Source organism: Pimephales promelas, chromosome 11 (assembly GCF_988280905.1).
Source record: "Pimephales promelas chromosome 11, fPimPro1.hap1.1, whole genome shotgun sequence".
In the NCBI taxonomy this organism is placed as follows: domain Eukaryota; kingdom Metazoa; phylum Chordata; class Actinopteri; order Cypriniformes; family Leuciscidae; genus Pimephales; species Pimephales promelas.
In genome coordinates this window covers 12,597,595-12,616,791 of record NC_142779.1, presented here as the reverse complement: position 1 = coordinate 12,616,791, position 19,197 = coordinate 12,597,595, and the positions used below count along the sequence as shown (strand labels likewise).

The 19,197-nt window shown below is 36.8% G+C and overlaps 1 protein-coding gene across 7 annotated transcripts in view; it reads right to left on the bottom strand.

Annotated features, from left to right (window-relative positions):
* Positions 1-19,197, bottom strand: part of khdrbs2 (KH domain containing, RNA binding, signal transduction associated 2) — a 69,972-nt gene that overhangs the window by 49,755 nt on the left and 1,020 nt on the right. For all 7 annotated transcript variants that reach the window (XM_039672259.2, XM_039672262.2, XM_039672261.2 and 4 more), the window contains exon 2: positions 3,835-3,962. In XM_039672259.2, the coding sequence (XP_039528193.2) occupies positions 3,835-3,962 (128 nt within the window). The remainder of the gene's footprint in view (positions 1-3,834; positions 3,963-19,197) is intronic.

The following is a 19,197-nucleotide window of genomic DNA, read 5'->3' as shown; positions in this document are numbered from 1 at the left end:
GATTACTACACAACTCACACTCCGTACCATTTTGATTCATCAGTGTGCACTGCACCAAATAAGCATAGCATCTAATGAGTCTCTGCACAAACAGATGTACCCAAAGGACATTTGCTAAGTCTTAATTACAATCCTCTGACAAATCAGACGCCAAGGCGGTCTGGCTACCTTATAAACCCTTGCAAACACAATGAAGAAGACTACAGTGTAAAGCAAGATTCCCCAAATGTTTATGCACATGTTCCAGTTATACCTTCTGAATACTGTTGATCAAAAAACACTATTACCTATGGGGAAAAAACCCATGGACACTCATAAAACAAATTGGCAGCGATGCTCAGATGTGCAGATATGCCCTTTGATAGATTGCCCAAATCCATCTCTTAAATCTAAATACAGTGGTTTCCATGACGACAGTGTCTTTGACTTTAACAGATGGTGAGGCAGGTACCCCATTCATCTCTTGGGCCTTCTTTTTGGTCTCTCTCTCTCTCTCTCTGTGTGCGTGTGTGTGTGTGTGTGTGTGTGTGTGTGTGTGTGTGTGTGTGAGAGAGAGAGAGAGAGAGAGAGCGTGTGACACTCTCTTGATTTCTATCAATGCTCACAGGTATCAGAGGTCTATGTCAGCAGGGACTATATTTCATAGAAAACCACTGACTGTGCTTTTGTGCAAACTTAAAGTATGGTAAATCAAATACTTTTGCATTCAGATAACTGATGAAAAATGAAAACAGTGTGTAGTTTTGTGATGTCACAATGAAATATATACAGATCTGTGCAAAGAGATATAAAAAAGAGTTGTATGAGTAATAGTAGCCAGGATAAAACTATCCATTGATTCAACATTTGGTGGACACCATCCACATCAACTAAGCATATTTGCTGACTTTTCCAATACAGTAGCAGAATCTATCTATCTATCTATCTATCTATCTATCTATCTATCTATCTATCTATCTATCTATCTATCTATCTATCTATCTATCTATCTATCTATCGACAGACCCAAGTTGTACTCTCCTTTTATGATCATGATGCCTCTAAATTGTGTAATTCATCAAGGGCATTGTGGACAATATGGCTGCAAATCATAGAAAACAAACAGCATTCTTTTATTAGAATTAAGTTTTAGTTCCCCTGTCTTCTCTAACCTTGTCAAACTCTCTCAGCTCAGAGAAGCCTGTGAATTTAATATTCCCCGAATAAAATCATTTAAACAGAGTCTGCTGTCAGTGCTGCTGTCAGAGCTACTGTAAATGAATTGTTCTTTCATATTTCTTAATAGTTAAATAAAGTGATATGTGATCATTTGGGGGGAAAAATAATGTGTCATGAATATTGAACACGCCATTGCATTATAGCACAACAGTGATGTGCAATTAATATCTTGTCAAGTAAATCAAAAGTCTTCAAAGCAATGGAGCAACGCATAAAAAGTCTCAATCTGAAACGATGCAGAGGAGTAATTACTCATAACAAGCACTTTACGTCAAGGTCAATATAAACATTTGAGCAAATACGAAAAAAGGACACAAAACAAATTGCCATTCAAGGTCCACAAGGCCTATTCTTCATTATGCAAATATTTAAACTAAAGTTAGCCTGATTTAATGAGAGGATCAAAAGAAACCCAATATCGACTTCAGCTCACTTATTCTGAGCTGCAGCAAAGATGCTCTTCCTTGGAGTCTCATCAAGCATGATTAACAAAACTCAGAGACAGAGCTGTCGTCACACACGGATTAATTAACCGCACATAGATAAATCCTGGGGATTTGTAACAGAGAGCATAACATAAAGTCTAGACTCTATAAGCTATCATTTGTTATGGTCCACAAGTTCATTGATCAACTTATTTGAGTGTTAAGCTAACCTTTTTTTTTTTTTGGGTAGTGTCTACACCAGAGAAATAGCTTGTATATCCAAGCTCTGTATCAAGTACATTGACAAGTAAGTTTTCTAAGCAGGACTTATTTTAAGGGATGAGCCGATATTACAGTAAATACGCTGAAAAAATAAGCTGATAATTATTTTGTTGTGTATTTTATTTTGTTATGGCAGATAACTGATATATGGCTGAAATTAAAATTCTATATTTTTTAATTTATACAATTTTTTCTAAATAAATAGAAAAATAAATAGTACACATTAAAATAAAACACATTTTTATGAATTAACTGCAAGTGAATTTAGTATCAAAACATGATATACAGTAAGAAAAAAGTTATTTAATCTGAGATTTGCTCAAAATAAAATAAAGTGTTATTAAATTATTAGTGTTTTTAATGATTATGTAACTATGTGAGTTATAAAGCAAAGGTCATCTAAATGTAACAATATAAAACAGAAAATTTACACATATAAATAAAAAACATATACTGGCCGATATGATACCGATATGATACCGATATATTGTCATGTCTCAGATCAATAATAACCTAAACTGCTAAGATTAGATTCCAAAAAAAAAACATCTTGAATGCATTGACTCTATTTTATGCAGTCAAGCTTCACAACAAAACTTGCATCAGAAAATTATAACAATTTACACATCTTTTATCTGCTTATATGTGCGAGAAAAATACACCCTCTTATCTTGTAACAAAAAACGAAAAATAAAGTAAAATCCTAAAAAAATATATAAACTTCACTTAATATTAATAAATGCTATGACATTTTACATTTCTCACATTCCAAGAATTTCACAAGAGAACTTTCCCATTAAATTACCATAACTACAAAGCAGCCAAGATCCTCAGGATTTGGGAAAATTCCATTGTTACATTTCGAACAAGACATGTAAAACCTAAACCTAAGGCGTGTTCTTTGTACTCTTTTTCGACAGCACAAATCTACTAAACCCATCAAACAGGCAGAGCATTGTAGTGCTCCAGGGATTCATTTCCTAAAGCAGAAACAGTAAAAAACCAGGCAACATATGAGAAGCTCTGAAGCTTTATGAATCCGTCCGTGTGATGCTCATGGGCTTTTTCCACTCATTTTCAAAGCATCATTTTAAAGTAACACAATGCCGAATAATACAGTGCCGTGTGCACCGAACGTGATAACGAACGAGTACTCTGAATTAAATAACCAGTTACCTAAAAAATAAAAAACTTTGTTTCCATTTAAAATAATGGCAAAACTGTGATGTGCAACATGTAACATTGTTTCCAGATGAATCAAACCAGGCAGTTCTGGAACTTTAATGACTGAATCACTAATTAAACTATCAGCGGAAATCAAACTTAACCACCAAGCGCCAAATACACTTCATGTCTTATTTTATGGCACATTTAAATACCCTCAGCTGTTAAATGTGAATAAAACTGATCAACATAAATACAATTGGTACAAAGTCAAAGCCCCGCAGGATGTTCAATAAATAAAAAGACTTGGTCCAAAACTTACCATGTTGCTAAATAAAATGCAACTCTATTGGCACTGAGAAGCTGAAATTTCCTGCTGGTAATACGTAAAAAAATAAATAAATAAATAAATAAAAAAATTAAAAAAAAATAAAGATTAATTTCCCGATTACAAGATGAGGCAGCTAGACAGTTGTGGCGTGCCTGTTACTCTGAGAAAGCCAGGAACCAGGACACAAATATTAGGTGTAAATAACAGCATATCTGCAGTGCAGCACAAATCAGATTCTGACACCATCTAGTTTGCTCCTGCCAGACACAGAACGCATTTAAGTCATTACCAAGAGCACAGCGATCCCATAAAGCTAATGAATTGCTTTCGATCCTCTCTGATCTCCATGACTATTACATTGACTTGGCACTCACGTCATCACTCCTTACGTTGCATGGAACACTGAGGTCTTACCTTAGGATACTGCTGCACCGGGATCAGGACGCGCTCCGATAGCTTGATGTTTTTGTTGCTGATGATATCCAAGTATTTCTTCACCTCACCATCTTTCCTCAACTCGTCTCCTTCGAACTTTTCAATCTCTAAATGAAAGAAAAACAGTGTTGAGGTCAAATAATGTCCCAGAAAATCAGGAAAAAAAAAACTCCAAAAAAGGCCTTCAGATCTTCTCAGCTTCCAGTGGAACATTTATTAACAACAATTAAACACTCAGCGTAGAACGCATCAACGTAACTTGACGGCGTAAGCCTACTAAGCCCTCATTCGCATGACAAACACAAATTGAAAAGCTGCCGCGCACAACTGTAATATTTTGTGCTTGAGGAATTTATGGTGCTTTTGAGAATTGAGCCGGAGACTTAGCAGCCACACAACATTAAAGGGGCTTGAAATGAAGCTGTCACCTGGCTTCCTCCAGGGAACCCCTTCTGTCGCAGCTAAATTAATGCTCAGCAGAATTGAGAATTATGAACCTGTACAACTTGTGTAAAACATGGAGCGAGAAAAGGAAGGGAAGTCAGCAGGTGAAGGGAGACCATTATATTTCACCTCCCCACTTGTGAGACTCTCAGCTGCTTATACCTGCAGAAAACCATATTGTTTCACTCTCACTTCTATGCATGTAGCAGCGGGGAATCGGTCTGAATTTCATCCCAATGCCTTTTTTCAAGTACTGGAGGGTTTGGTGGTCTGATTGTGTCTAGTCTCGCGTAGCCAGACCTTCAGACTGACGGCTGAAGGTCTGGAATTCATAGCAGCTTTCTTTGGTCAAGGCCCGCCCATAAGGGCGTTAGACCGACATGTCAAACAACCAATTACAGTTCGTTTCGTTCAGCGTCATGTTTCGGGGCGTGGAAATGTCCCCACAACAACAGACCGGTGTGCAACAAGTCAGTCAGCAGTCACCGGAGGCGCTAACAACGCTCCGTGTTATTAAATTCACCCACGAACTCGCTCATGTCCATCTTATGTCCGCTTTGTCACACGAATGTAAGTTACGTCCCCGCCCCAGTGCGCTCACGCCTACTAAATAAACGCCTCACCTCCGGCGCCGCGCACTCGCTACATTCCCTTTAGCCTTTAGCACATCTAGTGGATGCATAACGCAAACCCAGTCAAACGTTTGACTCTGCAGTATCTTATGTGCCTTATAATCCAGTGTGCGCGACCTATATATGAATACTGAATCGGCCAGCTGCGATGTCAGCGTCTGTTTCATGTTTGTCCACAAACGCAGCTGATATCCTTCGCAATTAAGTACTTCACTTGATCTTCCATAATAGATTGTAGGGGACATACAACTACGTTTAGCTGATCTTGAGAAATGCTCATTGTCACTCACATAGGCCACTCATATAAACACAACAGTTTTTCTTCCGCAATCACACATCTGCGCTTGTTTCCCGGCGGACCGAAAATAAACGCGACACTGACGCCCCCCGGAAATCCGATAAAATTCAACCAATCAGATGACGACTTCGACATTCCTGAAGTGTTTCCAGTTAAGTGTACCATATGCATCAGACGTTTAGCCAACGTTCCGTGGGCGTGACGTCTGAGGCTGAGACTAGATTGTGTCTGACAATGAAATTTTCTCTCTGTATGGTTCCTCTGTAATGATCGCAGAATGTTTTTTTTTTTTTTCTAAATAAACTGCTTATTGTCTTAACAAAGCTTTGTAATACACAGCTAGAAAACAATTATTTGCCGGTTATAATATAATCTTTTGGAATTTTGTGCAAAAACAGAGGATTAACCTAGGCGTCCTATCAGAGTAACCACAAGTGTAGGCCTAGTTCAGCACATTAATGAAAATCAGAAGGTAAGCCAACTCTGTGTCGTTTAAAAATTCAATTTTCAGCATATCGATACGATAGATATCTCAACTTTTTTTACTCAAATGTCTCATGTCGTCCAACCTAATATTCAAATTTCAGTATTGAAAGATATATTCCAATTTTAAGACAAAGTTGCTTGTTTTTAATCGTTTTATTGATGTATCAAAATTAATTAACCAAGATTAATTTGTGGTTCCCGAAGATGCTCCACAACCTGCTATGTTCGTCTTAAGGTGTGCCCCTAAATTTTCTACTTGCGCTTCTAAAATTTTCAGTCAGGGGCTACAGTGCTCCAAGTAAAAAAAGTTAGTCGGGAGCCCTGCACCCTTTCTTGCTGTTGTCCTTTTGCTGATTCTTTGCTATTAGTCACTTCCAGCTGCCTGAGAGTAAGTGTAAGGGCAAGTTTAAAGCAGTGGTTCAGTGGAAAACAGGAAACCGGGTTTCACTTGGGGGCCTTAGCAAAATTCCAAGTAGGCCGTGCAGATATTTAAATTTATAAAAAAAAAATTAATATCTTCAAATAATAAATCTAATCTAAAAGTCAGAATTGTGAGATGTACACTAAAATTGCCACTTTTCTATATATAAATTTATAAATTATTTTTAATATCTTCAAATAATAAATCTAATCTAAAAGTCAGAATTGTGAGATGTATACTAAAATTGCCATTTTTATAGGCCGTGCAGATATTTAAATTTATAAATTAATTGATTGATTGATTGATTGAAAATGTATTAATCCCGGTAGGGAAACTGGTTTGCCACCAACCGTACAATCATAAACACAGTACACAACTAACAGACAAATAAATAAATAAATATGCATTAAAAGAATGACAAAAACCTGATTATAAGACACAACTAAAAGAAATATTCAATTTCACACTGCACTATTAAACACTAACACTATCAAAGGCCTTTTTAATATCTTCAAATGATAAATCTAATCTAAAAGTCAGAATTGTGAGATAAAAGTGGCAATTAGCTTTTAAAAAGTTTTATTCTGTCTGTGACGGAAACAAGCTTCCATAAAAGGGAGACCTTACAATATGAAATGCAAAGAAACGATTTAACGGAAAGTCCCTATGGACACATCCTGAAATAATATTTGTTTCTGCAAAAATAGACATAAACTGTAGCTTAGGAACGTGAGGAAAGTATAACCTCTTTGTCCTCTTGCTTATGAATATGCATTTGATACATGAAAAGCACTTCAGCACAGACTTAGTAACTGCAAATGTATCTCATTGTAATGCACAGGGAATGCTATTTTATTTGCACAGAAAAGATCTGATCACTCAAAATACAAAGCTGCTGTATTCCTTTGACTTTTTGCATCAGACGAACTGCCAGTGAGCTGAAAAACAAACAAATTCAACATGAAACTAACAACAGTGTTGTAAGACCTCATGTGTTTTTGGATCTCATTGATTTCGGATGCCCTTAAAAACTACGAAAAGTCATCTCTTGAGTATACCACGCAAGCATGCATGACAACCCTTACTAACAAAAGTCTCTGGGTGCTATTTAAGAGATGGACATCTGATCTTATTGAGTGAGTAAAAGACCAAAAAGTCCACAAATGGGCCTTTTAGTTTATCCATTTAACAATTTCAAGGGTGAGTGGCCTTGTGGAATGACTATCACAGCATAATAGGAAAGATTCAGGCTTAAATTCTGGTCTGGCATCTTTCTCTGTCATCTGTTGTTACACACTTCCAAAAACAATTCACCCCAGCTTGTTTAAGGAGTGCCCTATACGGTCACCGGCGCAAAAAAAAAAAAACTTCAAGCATTCAAATCCATTGACATTTCAATAAGCAGGAAAAATAATGGGCATATCACAGAATGAAACAAATTTATTCACTCATCTAAGGGCTCTGTGAAGTTTCTCTATGGTTGTAGTTCACAAGAAGATTCTAGACTGAATTATATGATCCTTGTTCAGCTTGAACCAATTTTTGAATGCTTGATCCATCCAAATAATGTTCTCAAAAACAAACAAAAATGTGAAAAAACCTTTGGGCCTAAACAATCTGAGGTCGATCCATTACCACAAATTGACCAAAAAACAGGCTGGTGTGGTTTTTCAAATATTACCGTTATTATTGCCATAGCCCGCAGTATTGTTCCCTAATATATTATATATTTTTCACCCCTTGATTCACCTTTTTCAAACAATCCATCAAAAAGACAACCAAAGTGAACCCTGAAAATCTGAAGATATCATCCTACTGGCTGGAAAATAAAAATTTTAACTGAAAATGACTTTCACATTGTAAAATACATCATCTGAGCCTGTGGAACATGGAAATTCAAAATCAACCATATTAGGATAATACTGCGATGAAAAAGGGAGGTAAATCACCCTTTTGTTCTAGTAAAATGCATTTTTCAACCTAAAATCATTTCAAGGTTATTCATTACAATTCCTTTGTGTTCACTTTTTCCTCTGTGATCTGTAACAGAATCAGTGCACAATTGCTTCGCTCTCCTGACACACTCACACAAAGCTGCAAAGTTATATTTTAAGAAAGATTAAATCTAGCTAAAAGTGATGACTGACGGAGGACGCAACTAGTTTGGGCTAATTGTATGTTACTCAAACCAGCCCTTTTAAGAATGTACCATGGAAAATAATCACAGTACCAATCCCATTCAGAAAAGACAACATATGTTTATAATGAAAATCCCACATTGAAGGATATGCTTGATCTGTAATAAAAAACCCAATTTGGACACTTTCAGTCATGGAGCTGTAAAAAGTCTTTAGCCGACAAATAAACTGGGAGATATGTGTGCAGGTAACATGGAAAAGTGTACACAGATCTACCGTAACGACACAAAGCTGGTTGAAAAATGTCAAAATAGGATCAAATTCTGATTGATTTCAATATTCTTGTGCATGTAAATGCAGTCATATTCAAAGAGTGAGATCTTCATGTAATACTTTGCCATTTAACAGTTTATAATTTGACATGTTTGAACATGTCGCTTCCCAGCACAATGATTTTACAATGGGCATCATAATATTTGTTTCAGACGAGTTAGGGAAACTTGTTTCAGTTTCTGAATATTATGATGGTTCCATCTTCTGCCGATCTCAAACCCAAGACATTACTAGAAAGCTCTTCTCTTTTCATTTCTTTCCCCATCATACATCACCTTGCACCATCCATCACCCTAATTTACATTACTTAATTAACCTTACTGGCCCAGCGGGAATGTGGATATTTCTTTATAGTTTAGCCAGAGGTAATATTTACATTTCGTACAGCTCAACACACTGGACCATTAATCTTTTACACAAAAACTTCTACACAATTAGATGCTTCTAAATCAAATATTAACGCTGGCTTTAAGCATTCATGTCTCCTAAACAAATTTGTTGTAATGGTTGAACAACAATTCAGTGTGAATGATAATGGTTTTTCCCAGAGGTTTCTTAGGGGGCAGGAAAAGACACCAAATAGTAATGTTTAACCTCCACAGTAAAGAACATCCTGTCTTCATAATTATAATAAAAGTGAGCCTGACGTGTGCTGCATCACTCCTCTCCCCTGCTCTCTTAACTTCGAATAAGTAGGGAAATAAACTGTCAGGTCAAAAGGATAGCTGGTTGACAGATGCCAGCACAGTTGGTTTCTGCACATTTCGGGGGGGGGGCATAACAAAGTTAGAGTTCTGCTAAACGAATCAGGAGATTTAATGTATTACAAAGGGTTTTTAAAATGTATTTATCATCTAATCGTGTTTTTAAAATATCAGCTATAATAAACAGACCTGTTTACACCAGAATGTCAAATTTCACCCAGCAGGTAGAATATATTTTATATTGATATACTCCAGCGTTCAGTATCACATGATCCTTCAGGGCTCAACGCTAAGGATTTTTTATACTGGCCCGATTGTTTTTTGCATCTGTCAATTTAAGAAAATGCCATACTGATACTGTACAAGTTCACTTTGAAATTAATTTTTGATATGTTTTAGCTTACCTTAAGGGCATCCAAGATGTAGGTGTCTTTGTTTCCACAGTATTTTCAATTTTGATATTTTTAGGTCAAACCGTTCTTGTCTGTCAATCATATAATGGAGGCATATGGGGTCCACCTCAAAGAGCATGCACAGAGTCCAAATTAAACATGATTTAATGACTCGTAAATGTAAGGACACATTGATGGCCTAAGACACGAAAAGAGCGGTTTGTGTATGAAAACAAACAGTATTTATATCGTTTTTATCTCTTGTAATCAAAGCAACGTCCAAGTACTCTGAAGGCGAGGGCGCTTCTGTCTGAGCAAGCGCCGGAAAGCCCCGGAAGTGATCTCTCGCGCGTGTACGTCACTCAATGTTTACACAGAGATTTCAGAAGTGTTCCCCTTTACTGTGAAGATCTAAACATAATTCGATATACAGGAAATTGCAATGGAAGACTATTTCGATATATCAACAGCGGTGTCGGTTTTTTTTTTTTTTCGCAACCGCACAAGAGATCACTTCCGGTGCTTTCCAGCGCTTGCACAGACCGAAGCGCCCTTGCCTTGGTCGTTAACGATATAAATACTGTTCATTTTCTCACACAAACCGCTCGTTTCGTGTCTTAGGCCATCAATGTCTACTTATATTTACGAGTCATTAAATCATGTTTAATTTGGACTTCTATCTGCATGCTCTTTGAGGTGGCCCCTATATGCCTCCATTATATGACTGACAGACAAGAACGGTTTGACCTAAAAATATCAAAATTGAAACTACTGCCGAAACAAAGACACCTACATCTTGGATGCCCTTCAGGTAAGCTAAAACATATCAAAAATTAATTTCAAAGTGAACTATCCCTTTAAGACATAACCACCTAGGTTTCCTAGAATACTTTTAATTTTGACAATTTCGTGTGAATGTGTCTGTTCAAGTGCAAGACGACATGAAAAAGAACAATTTTTAAAGAACAAGAACAATATTTGCTCGCACAGCCAACGCGTGCTACTGTAAATTGAGTTCTCTTTTGCCTCTCTCTTTTAAGGCTTAAAAACACATGAAAATTATAAACTGATTAAATGTTTATCAAGGATTCATCGAAAGTTGAAAAGAACAGCATTTATTTGAATTCTTTTGTAACATTATAAATGGCTTACTGTGACTTTTGAGCAATGTAATACTCCCTTGCTGAATACGACCATTAATTTCTTCCAAAAACAAAAATCTTACTGACCCCAAACTTTTTAATGATATACTGCACACACATACACACACACACGGAACCAAAGTGTTTTGATGTTCATTAATTTGAGACAGCCTCTTTTGTTCATTAAACATACATGTATGCACATATTACAGACTGCAGACAGTTGGGCTGTATTCATGCAGCTTTGGACATCTCAATAACAGTAACACAGAGACAAAAACACAAACATGCCTAAAATCATTCTGACATGCTTTTTTAGCAAATCTCTTTTCTCCATTACAATTTAAATGGCTCCCTTAAATCACAAGAAGATTCCTTAATTGAACTTGTGCCGGGGGGATCATATTATGCATGAATAAGAAAATGAGTGTGTGGTTGTCATGCACTAAAAGGACAAAATTCTGTCTGCTCCAGCTTTGCTCAGTCTCCTTTCACACAGCGCTACAGATGAGCATCGAGAAGAGCACAGCGACAGAGACTGAAAGCTTTTAGATCCCACACATTTGCCTCACCAGTGTAAAGCCTAGGGGTGGGCGATATAGCCTAAAAATTATATCACGATATTTCAAGAATATTTGCGATAATGATATTTATCACGATATAGAAAAAATATATATGAAACAATGTTTTATTGGTGATTGCAGCTGGCTGGCAGCAGCATTAGTGCAAAAAAAAAAAAAAGTATAACATAACTCCTTATCATTTTATTTTAACAATAACTACAGTAATACATTAACAATATTAACAATAACTTCAGAAGCCTGCACAATATTGTCACCTAATAAAATTTACCTAAACTTTGAAGTACAAAAATAATAGTCTAATAGTCTGCCTGCATAGTTTTTGGATTAGCATCAAATGAGGTATACAATACCTAATTTATACAATAATTGTATAAAATTGGAACATTTAGGGAAAAAAACATTTAGTGGGGAATAAATAAGAGACAATTGTAACACTAAATCTGGTAAAACTTTACACATTGCTCTTTGTATTGTACATTCATGAAAAAAAAACAAGGTAATAAATCAAAAGGATTAATTATTATATAGCATAGTCTACTATAAAATTGAGGCATGTTTAAAATGTATAGCACAGCTGTTTAATGAGGCAGCAACATATGATCGATAGGACAGAACAAAGGCTATTAATAATCTTTTATTGCGCAAAAGTATTATGATATGAAAGGCTCCAATATATCGCACAGCGCTTATGCGCATCCCGAGCGCTGAATGATGCGCTTGAAGCAACACGGAGTCACAGCGCGCACGCGCAGCGCGTCGAATACTCCGCACTGAACAGTTCAAAGCACAAAGTAAATAAATATTGATGCGTAGCGTCGTGTATAATATACAGCATCTAGCTGTGCAATCGTTTATCGAGTCCTTTCTTTTAACAGTTTTACATTTCAGTTACTGTGCGCGTGATGAACAACAGTGCTCTGACTCTAGTGTTTTGCTCTAGTCTAACAGACACCCGGCCGGTAGAAAGTAACATGATGATTTAGTTAACGTTACAGCAATAAAGTCCAGCAAGATAAAGTTGTTTTATGCGAAACCATAGACCTTTTATTTACAAATATAATAATAGTAACATTGAATCATCTTAGAAAGAGTTTAATCGTGTTGACTGTTGTACCCGAACTGCGGAAACTCTGAAGGAAGATTAGGCGAATGCAAAATGTACGCTAGTAGGGAAGTGGTGAAACGAGTTTTCATGCATATTTGATAAAAAAAAATAAAAATAAATTGTGTTGTTGGAGATCTGACCTCTTGTACTCAAACAACTTCCATACTATTGAAGTAGCGCCCTTTTTAGGAACTAAATCTTGATCTGATCCGGAGGCTTACATGCTGCTGTGTTGTTGTGCACGCGCTAAGTAACGTAAATACGCCATACGTCATCATATCATCAATATCGCGATATGACAATTTTTTATCATGTAAAATTTTATACCGGTATTATCGTGGACGGTATGATATGGCACAGCCCTAGTAAAGCCCCCAATATATTTCAAAATGAAATCACATACTTAATCCATTTTCATTTGCTGAAGTGCACATTAACATCTGTCATATGTATAATATTTAGCAAACACATGCAAATTATTCCAGGACCACAAGGACAAGTCCATTCGAACTGCTGTCAGCCTTCTCCTATTCTCCCCGAAGAATAGTGTTTCATCACATACCCGAACACACTCGCATGAGACTGCTCTCAGAGCAAGTGTAAAGGCATCCCATTTTTAGAATGTGTTGCTGCAACAGCAAGAAGAAAAAGAAACCTACCATCCAGCCAGAGAAACAAAGGCACTTGGGAACCCTTTGTTCCAGCTGGAGTTTCAGGCACAATCTATAGAATGCACTTCACTGTACGTATACATCTCCCAGCAAACACAAGTTGCCTGTGCCAGTTATGCTGAGAAAACCAAGGAAAAATAAAATTAATGGTAAAAATATCCTGGTGGAATTTATAAATGAGACCATAGCCTATACCTTTCATAAGTAATACTTAAAATGTGAGCTTTGTACCTTCTTCCCTGAAGAAATGAAGTGTTCAAACATTGAAAAAAAATTGTAAAATGAAAAATTCTGAACTATTTACAGCAACTCCATTATTCTTTCCAACAACCGTGAACTGCACAAGATAGTGGGATATTTTAGACAGCAAAGGATCTAAATCTACATTGGCTTCAAAAAACAACTTGGAACAATGAGTAACAGTGCCTTTATCCTTGATGCCTTCTGAACTCCAAATACTGCCTCCGAAGGCATCATTATTCAGTTTTCACAGCCAACCACTCCAGGAAGGCAACATGCTAAAGAAACATGATGCTGAGGCACAAATATACAGTGAGGTGGCTAGCAATCGTCTGTTCCATCAATAAGCCTGAGAGAAGGTATCAAAAATAAAAACAATTCTAGTAGCTCACAGCTCACTAGGTCTTCCTGTGGCCTCCAATCAGTGTTGCAGTTGAGACCCGCTCACTCGAGTCTGAGTCGAGGCCGAGAAAATAAGAGGGTCAAGTCCGAGTCGAGACCGAGTCCAAAGAGAGTCAAGTCCGAGTCGAGACCGAGACCAAAGACAGTCAAGTCTGAGTCGAGACCGAGACCATAGAGGGTCGAGTCCAAGTCGAGTCCGAGACCAAAGACAGTTGAGTCCGAGTCGAGACCGAGAAAATAAGAGGGTCAAGTCCAAGTCGAGACCGAGTCTAAAGAGAGTCGAGTCTGAGTCGAGACCGAGACCATAGAGGGTGGAGTCCGAGCCGAGACCGAGACCAAAGACAGTCGAGTCTGAGTCGAGACCGAGACCATAGAGGGTCGAGTCCAAGTCGGGTCCGAGACCAAAGACAGTTGAGTCCGAGTCGAGGCCGAGACCATAGAGAGTCGAGTCCGAGTCGAGACCAAATCCAAAGAGAGTCGAGTAAGAGTCGAGACTGAGACCAAAGACAACCAAGTCCGAGTCGAGACCATAGGGTCGAGTCCAAGTCGAGACCGAGTCCAAAGAGAGTCGAGTCGAGACCGAGACCAAAGACAGTCGAGTCCGAGTCGAGACCAGAGAGGTTGGATAACCTAAGGTTGGTCTCATTCCAGACTTAAAAATATCTTCAAGAATATGTCAAATATTTGGTGGTAACAATAAAATTGGCACCAAGCTCAAACAGTAAACCAAATATACCATGGAATCATGTACACTGTAATGGTAAAAAGGCCACATAGTGGTGTAAAGGTAATTTTATCAAAATTATGACTTATGAATTATTACAGTCAGTAAGTACTTTTTCACATAACATTACTGCACATGAATTCTTTATATGCAAACTGAATTATGGATGATAAGGCAGACATTTTCAATACATAGTTGAGCCAGAGGCTCCACATCACATCTGAACTGGGTCCAGCTGCATTTGCGTGCCGCAAATGTTATAGTCTCAAGTCATCCGCAGTTGCGCACAAGAAAGTCAGCAATCATTGGATTTTTGTTTCAATCAAACAACAATTTAAAGAAATATTAACACACAGTAATAATCATGACATATTTTGAATGGGACTCGAGTGGACTTGGGAATAAGTCTGAGTCCTAATATGTTCGAATACGAGTCAATTCCGAGTCAAAATGCGCACAAGTCCATGACAAGACCGAGACCATGAGACCGAGTGCGAATCTTGAGTACACAACACTGCCTCCAATGCCTACAAACTATAAAGACTAGGCACGTCCCTTATTATTTAGAACAGGGTATCAAGCCATCTATCAATTTCAGCTGTGGAACAACATCAACATATTTATCAAAATATTAAGGTAGCTGACATTAACCTATTAGCCTGCACATGATTACTCTGTGATAGAGAGCTGTGGCTTGATAAGGTTTTAAATGGGAAGCTGTTAAGAACAGCTGATCCTATCAACATATCCATTTTAAATAGCTCGCACTCTACATACTAATGTCCGGAAGATTGCGATAGTTTAATGTCTGTGACTATGCGATCCGCAGGTCATATTTATTCTGCAGGAGGACTAAATCAAGTTAAAAGGCTGCTTATGAAAGTAGAAACATATCATTAAACATTCATTTTATCTTTAGACACGTTCTCTGGCCTAATGATTTCATTTTGGCGGTACAAGGCTACAGCTAGATCACACATTTGATCAACTGCATTCATTATCAGTCATTTAAGACATCTGGAAGCATTTGACCTACAATAGACATGTGTATTCAACCTCAAACAGACTGCAAAAATGTGCAGTTATTCTACAAACACTAAACTCAAAGCAATGGGTTATGAATCTCTGTTAGTCAGAAGCAAAAATGGTTTATAAATTGTTGATTAACAAATAGTCCCATTAGCCTATGCTGGTAGATTTTGTAACTACACCATCTGGCATTAAAAAACACCAAAAAAAAAAAATGCAAACACATTTAAACCCCAAATCGCTTTAGTATATTTAGTACTTTTTGAGGGCTCTTGAAAGCATTCTTTGACATCACGTTTCTGCAAAATCCTGCCTCATCTTTAAAACCACCTTGTAATATGCATTCCTAAAATGTGTTGCTAAGCAGATTTTTTTTTTGTGCCTCACTTTTTGTCCCTATGAGGCAAAAGGCTCTATTTTATAAAAACGGACTCTGAAGTGGATGCAGTGGCAGTCTGTCCTTTTCTAAAGTAAGTAGTTTGCATCAAGTCACCTCTATAAAAGCAATTCAGCAATGTGCTTTACAAGATCAAAATGATAGACTGGAATTTGAAGCATTCTCTTTGTTCCCCCAAGAGGAACAGCTTATTCCAGGTTGGTGGTTCTCTGAAGAGGACTGTCTAACCTGGAAATCAAAGCATCAGGACGGAGACGATGCAAAACAGTCTCCTTCAGTTAAACTTCCCCTGTCTCTCTGCAGTTTCTAAGACAAACCTGTCAACCCATTATATATCACTTTAATGGGTATTATATACCCATTATATATCACTTATAGATCATGATATACCATGAACTTAAAAGGGTTACGACACATATTTTTTTTATTATTATAATAAGTTACGTGAGGTTCATTTATAATGTTAATAAAGTTTTTAGCACCAAGAAAAATAAATAGACATATGCAGGAAAAAAATATATTTTCAACCTTCATTCTAACCCTCAGTCTGAAATGATCCGTTTTTAACTGTTATGATTGGCTAACGTCATTGCAAAGTATGAATGCTTTAAAAACATTATTCACTATTTACAGAATTTACAGAAATCATTTACAGAAATTCTCGATCCAGAATTGTTGGAGAGAGAATAAAAAACACAATATCACATACATTAAAAATGAATTGTTCTTTCCTGTATGCCAGACCTACAGTATATGCGTAGCGGGCCAAGTTGATGCATGATCTTGCAGACTGCTTTTCTCTCGTGTGTCATATTACCAAGCTGCAATTACAAAATCGCGTTTCATCATATCGCGAAATTATTGCAAAATGCAATTAATCGTTCAGCCCAACAGTGGACGTCGTGGCCTATGGTACGATGATGTCACACTATAACTATTGCCCTTTATTTGCCCACCTCACATCACAGACCACACAATTTTAAAACAAGCCATTTTTGGAGCTTGATTAAATTTTTTTTTTTTAATAATGGGTAGGACATTTTAATTTTAACTACTGTATTAGATACCAATATACAGATAAACTGAAAAAAAAGTCATTCCATTATGTAATCCACAGATTATCAAAAGCTTCCCTTTATCATCTCATTTTTTTGTAGCTCTGAAAAATTACTTTGCTTTGTTGCACTAAAATATATGCTGATAAATATCCATTCTTTTTTCACATTGTAAAAAAAATCTAAAAATTAAGTATTCTAATCATTTGTGCAAGTTCTTTCGCAATGAATACTGCACTGGAATTGTGTCTTTTCAGAGAGGTCTAGACATTAGAGTTACACAGCAGGCACGGGCCATTAGCTAAAGTGCTTAGTCGTCAGTTGTTTCCAGGCCGCCTGGTGTTTAGGATAAGTTACGCTTGTATTGATCGCCGTTGTAATATTAATCACTTCCCTCTTAAAGGGTGTGACAAATTTTGTACCAATATAACTAAACTGTGAGAGACTCCTTGCCTGAACTCTTCTTAAACCCAGAAACTTCAGGAGTGAAAGTATTCGATATAAATTCCTTTAATATCCCAAAATGTACAGCAAACAAAACAATGTAGTTTTAAATCTTTTTTAAAACATAAGTTAAAATGTTCCCTGAGCATGAGCCAGAATACCTAAAGGTACATGCAGTGCCAAGAGGCCTGACTACCATTCGACATTCTGAAATAAATAAAATATGTGCTTGGGTAAATAAACACTGGCTTGCTACCAGAGGCTCAGCATGAAATTTAGTGAATCACAAGGTTTGCTTTTTTAATCCTTGTCACTATTGAAAGAGTCTCACTAATGTGCTACCAAGGTGAGAGATACTACAATAAAAAAAAATCTGTATTTTGGAGTAAATAGCATATATATTACGACGTAATTATAGAACCCTGAACGTGACAATAGCTAAATATAACAAATATAATCAGATTCAAATAAATACACAAACTCTTTTTTTTTGTCTGTCTTAGGGCACTAAAAGTTATAGTCTTTTAAGAAAGTGGGTGTCTACTTAGATTAAATATGACCCACAGAAGTTTAAGTATCTTTACTAGGCTGCCACTAATTACCATTAATTTCAGTTCAATACGCCTTTTTGTGCAGAGGCAAAATATTCAGATTGAATAGGTGACTTAAGGCTATATGCAGGCTTTCCCAACCATGGCCATTTAGTTCATTTGAAAGATTGCATACAAACGACTTATTATCCCTTTTGTGAAGAGACATATCTTGATTTGTTTTTAAGATTACGGCTAATTATTTTGCACCATTTTGAGGTTGTTACTGGACACGTGTTACAGAAACCCATAGCATTCCCCTTCTTGAGAATGCACAGCCAGATTTAGTTTCCAATTTTTCAGAAACTGAATTATCAGCTCACTCTTTTTCTAACTCTCAGATGGAATAGATTACTGATCAAATTCGTTTGAATGATATGAAAAATCTTTTAGCCATTTCATGAGCTTGAATAATGTTTTTTTGTTTCTGAAAGCAGATGAATCTAATCTTCATGAATTAATACAACACAACAGATGCATGTGCTGCAGGTACATTTCTAAGAAACAAACTAAAGTTTATAGTTTAAAAAATGTTTACAATTTACTGATAACCTGGACCAGTTAAAATGATTGTCGTTTAATTATATGCATGCTTATTCAACAGCACGCACCCCATTGTGCTTCCCTGCACTTGAGATAATCTGAGCCAGTGTGAGTACTTTGTAATAGCCGTAATTGCCTCTTAATTACTCTGCTTATTATCTGATGAGCTGTCAAGGACTGCTTTTATCTTACACAACTATAATATTTTCAGATCATATCAATGCTATACCATGTTTGGTTGTTGTCATAACCTTACACTCATGAAAAATTGGGTTGGTAATGCAATATTTAAGCAACTTCCCTGTGCTGGACATTAAATCAATAGAGATAGGCTAACCTAACATTTGATCAACCGAGCAGCTATTTATAACCTAAGAAGTGAATTAAAGCCAGAATTACCCCAAGGAGAGTAAACATTCCTTTTCATACAAGTTCATAGTGTTTTCATCAGAGGAAAATTGGTTTTCAAACGAATCAGTAGCTAATGATCAGAGTTTGAATAAAATTAGGCATTAAGCCAAATACAACGTTAACAACAACAACAAAAAAAGCTCGGAGGTATTATAAA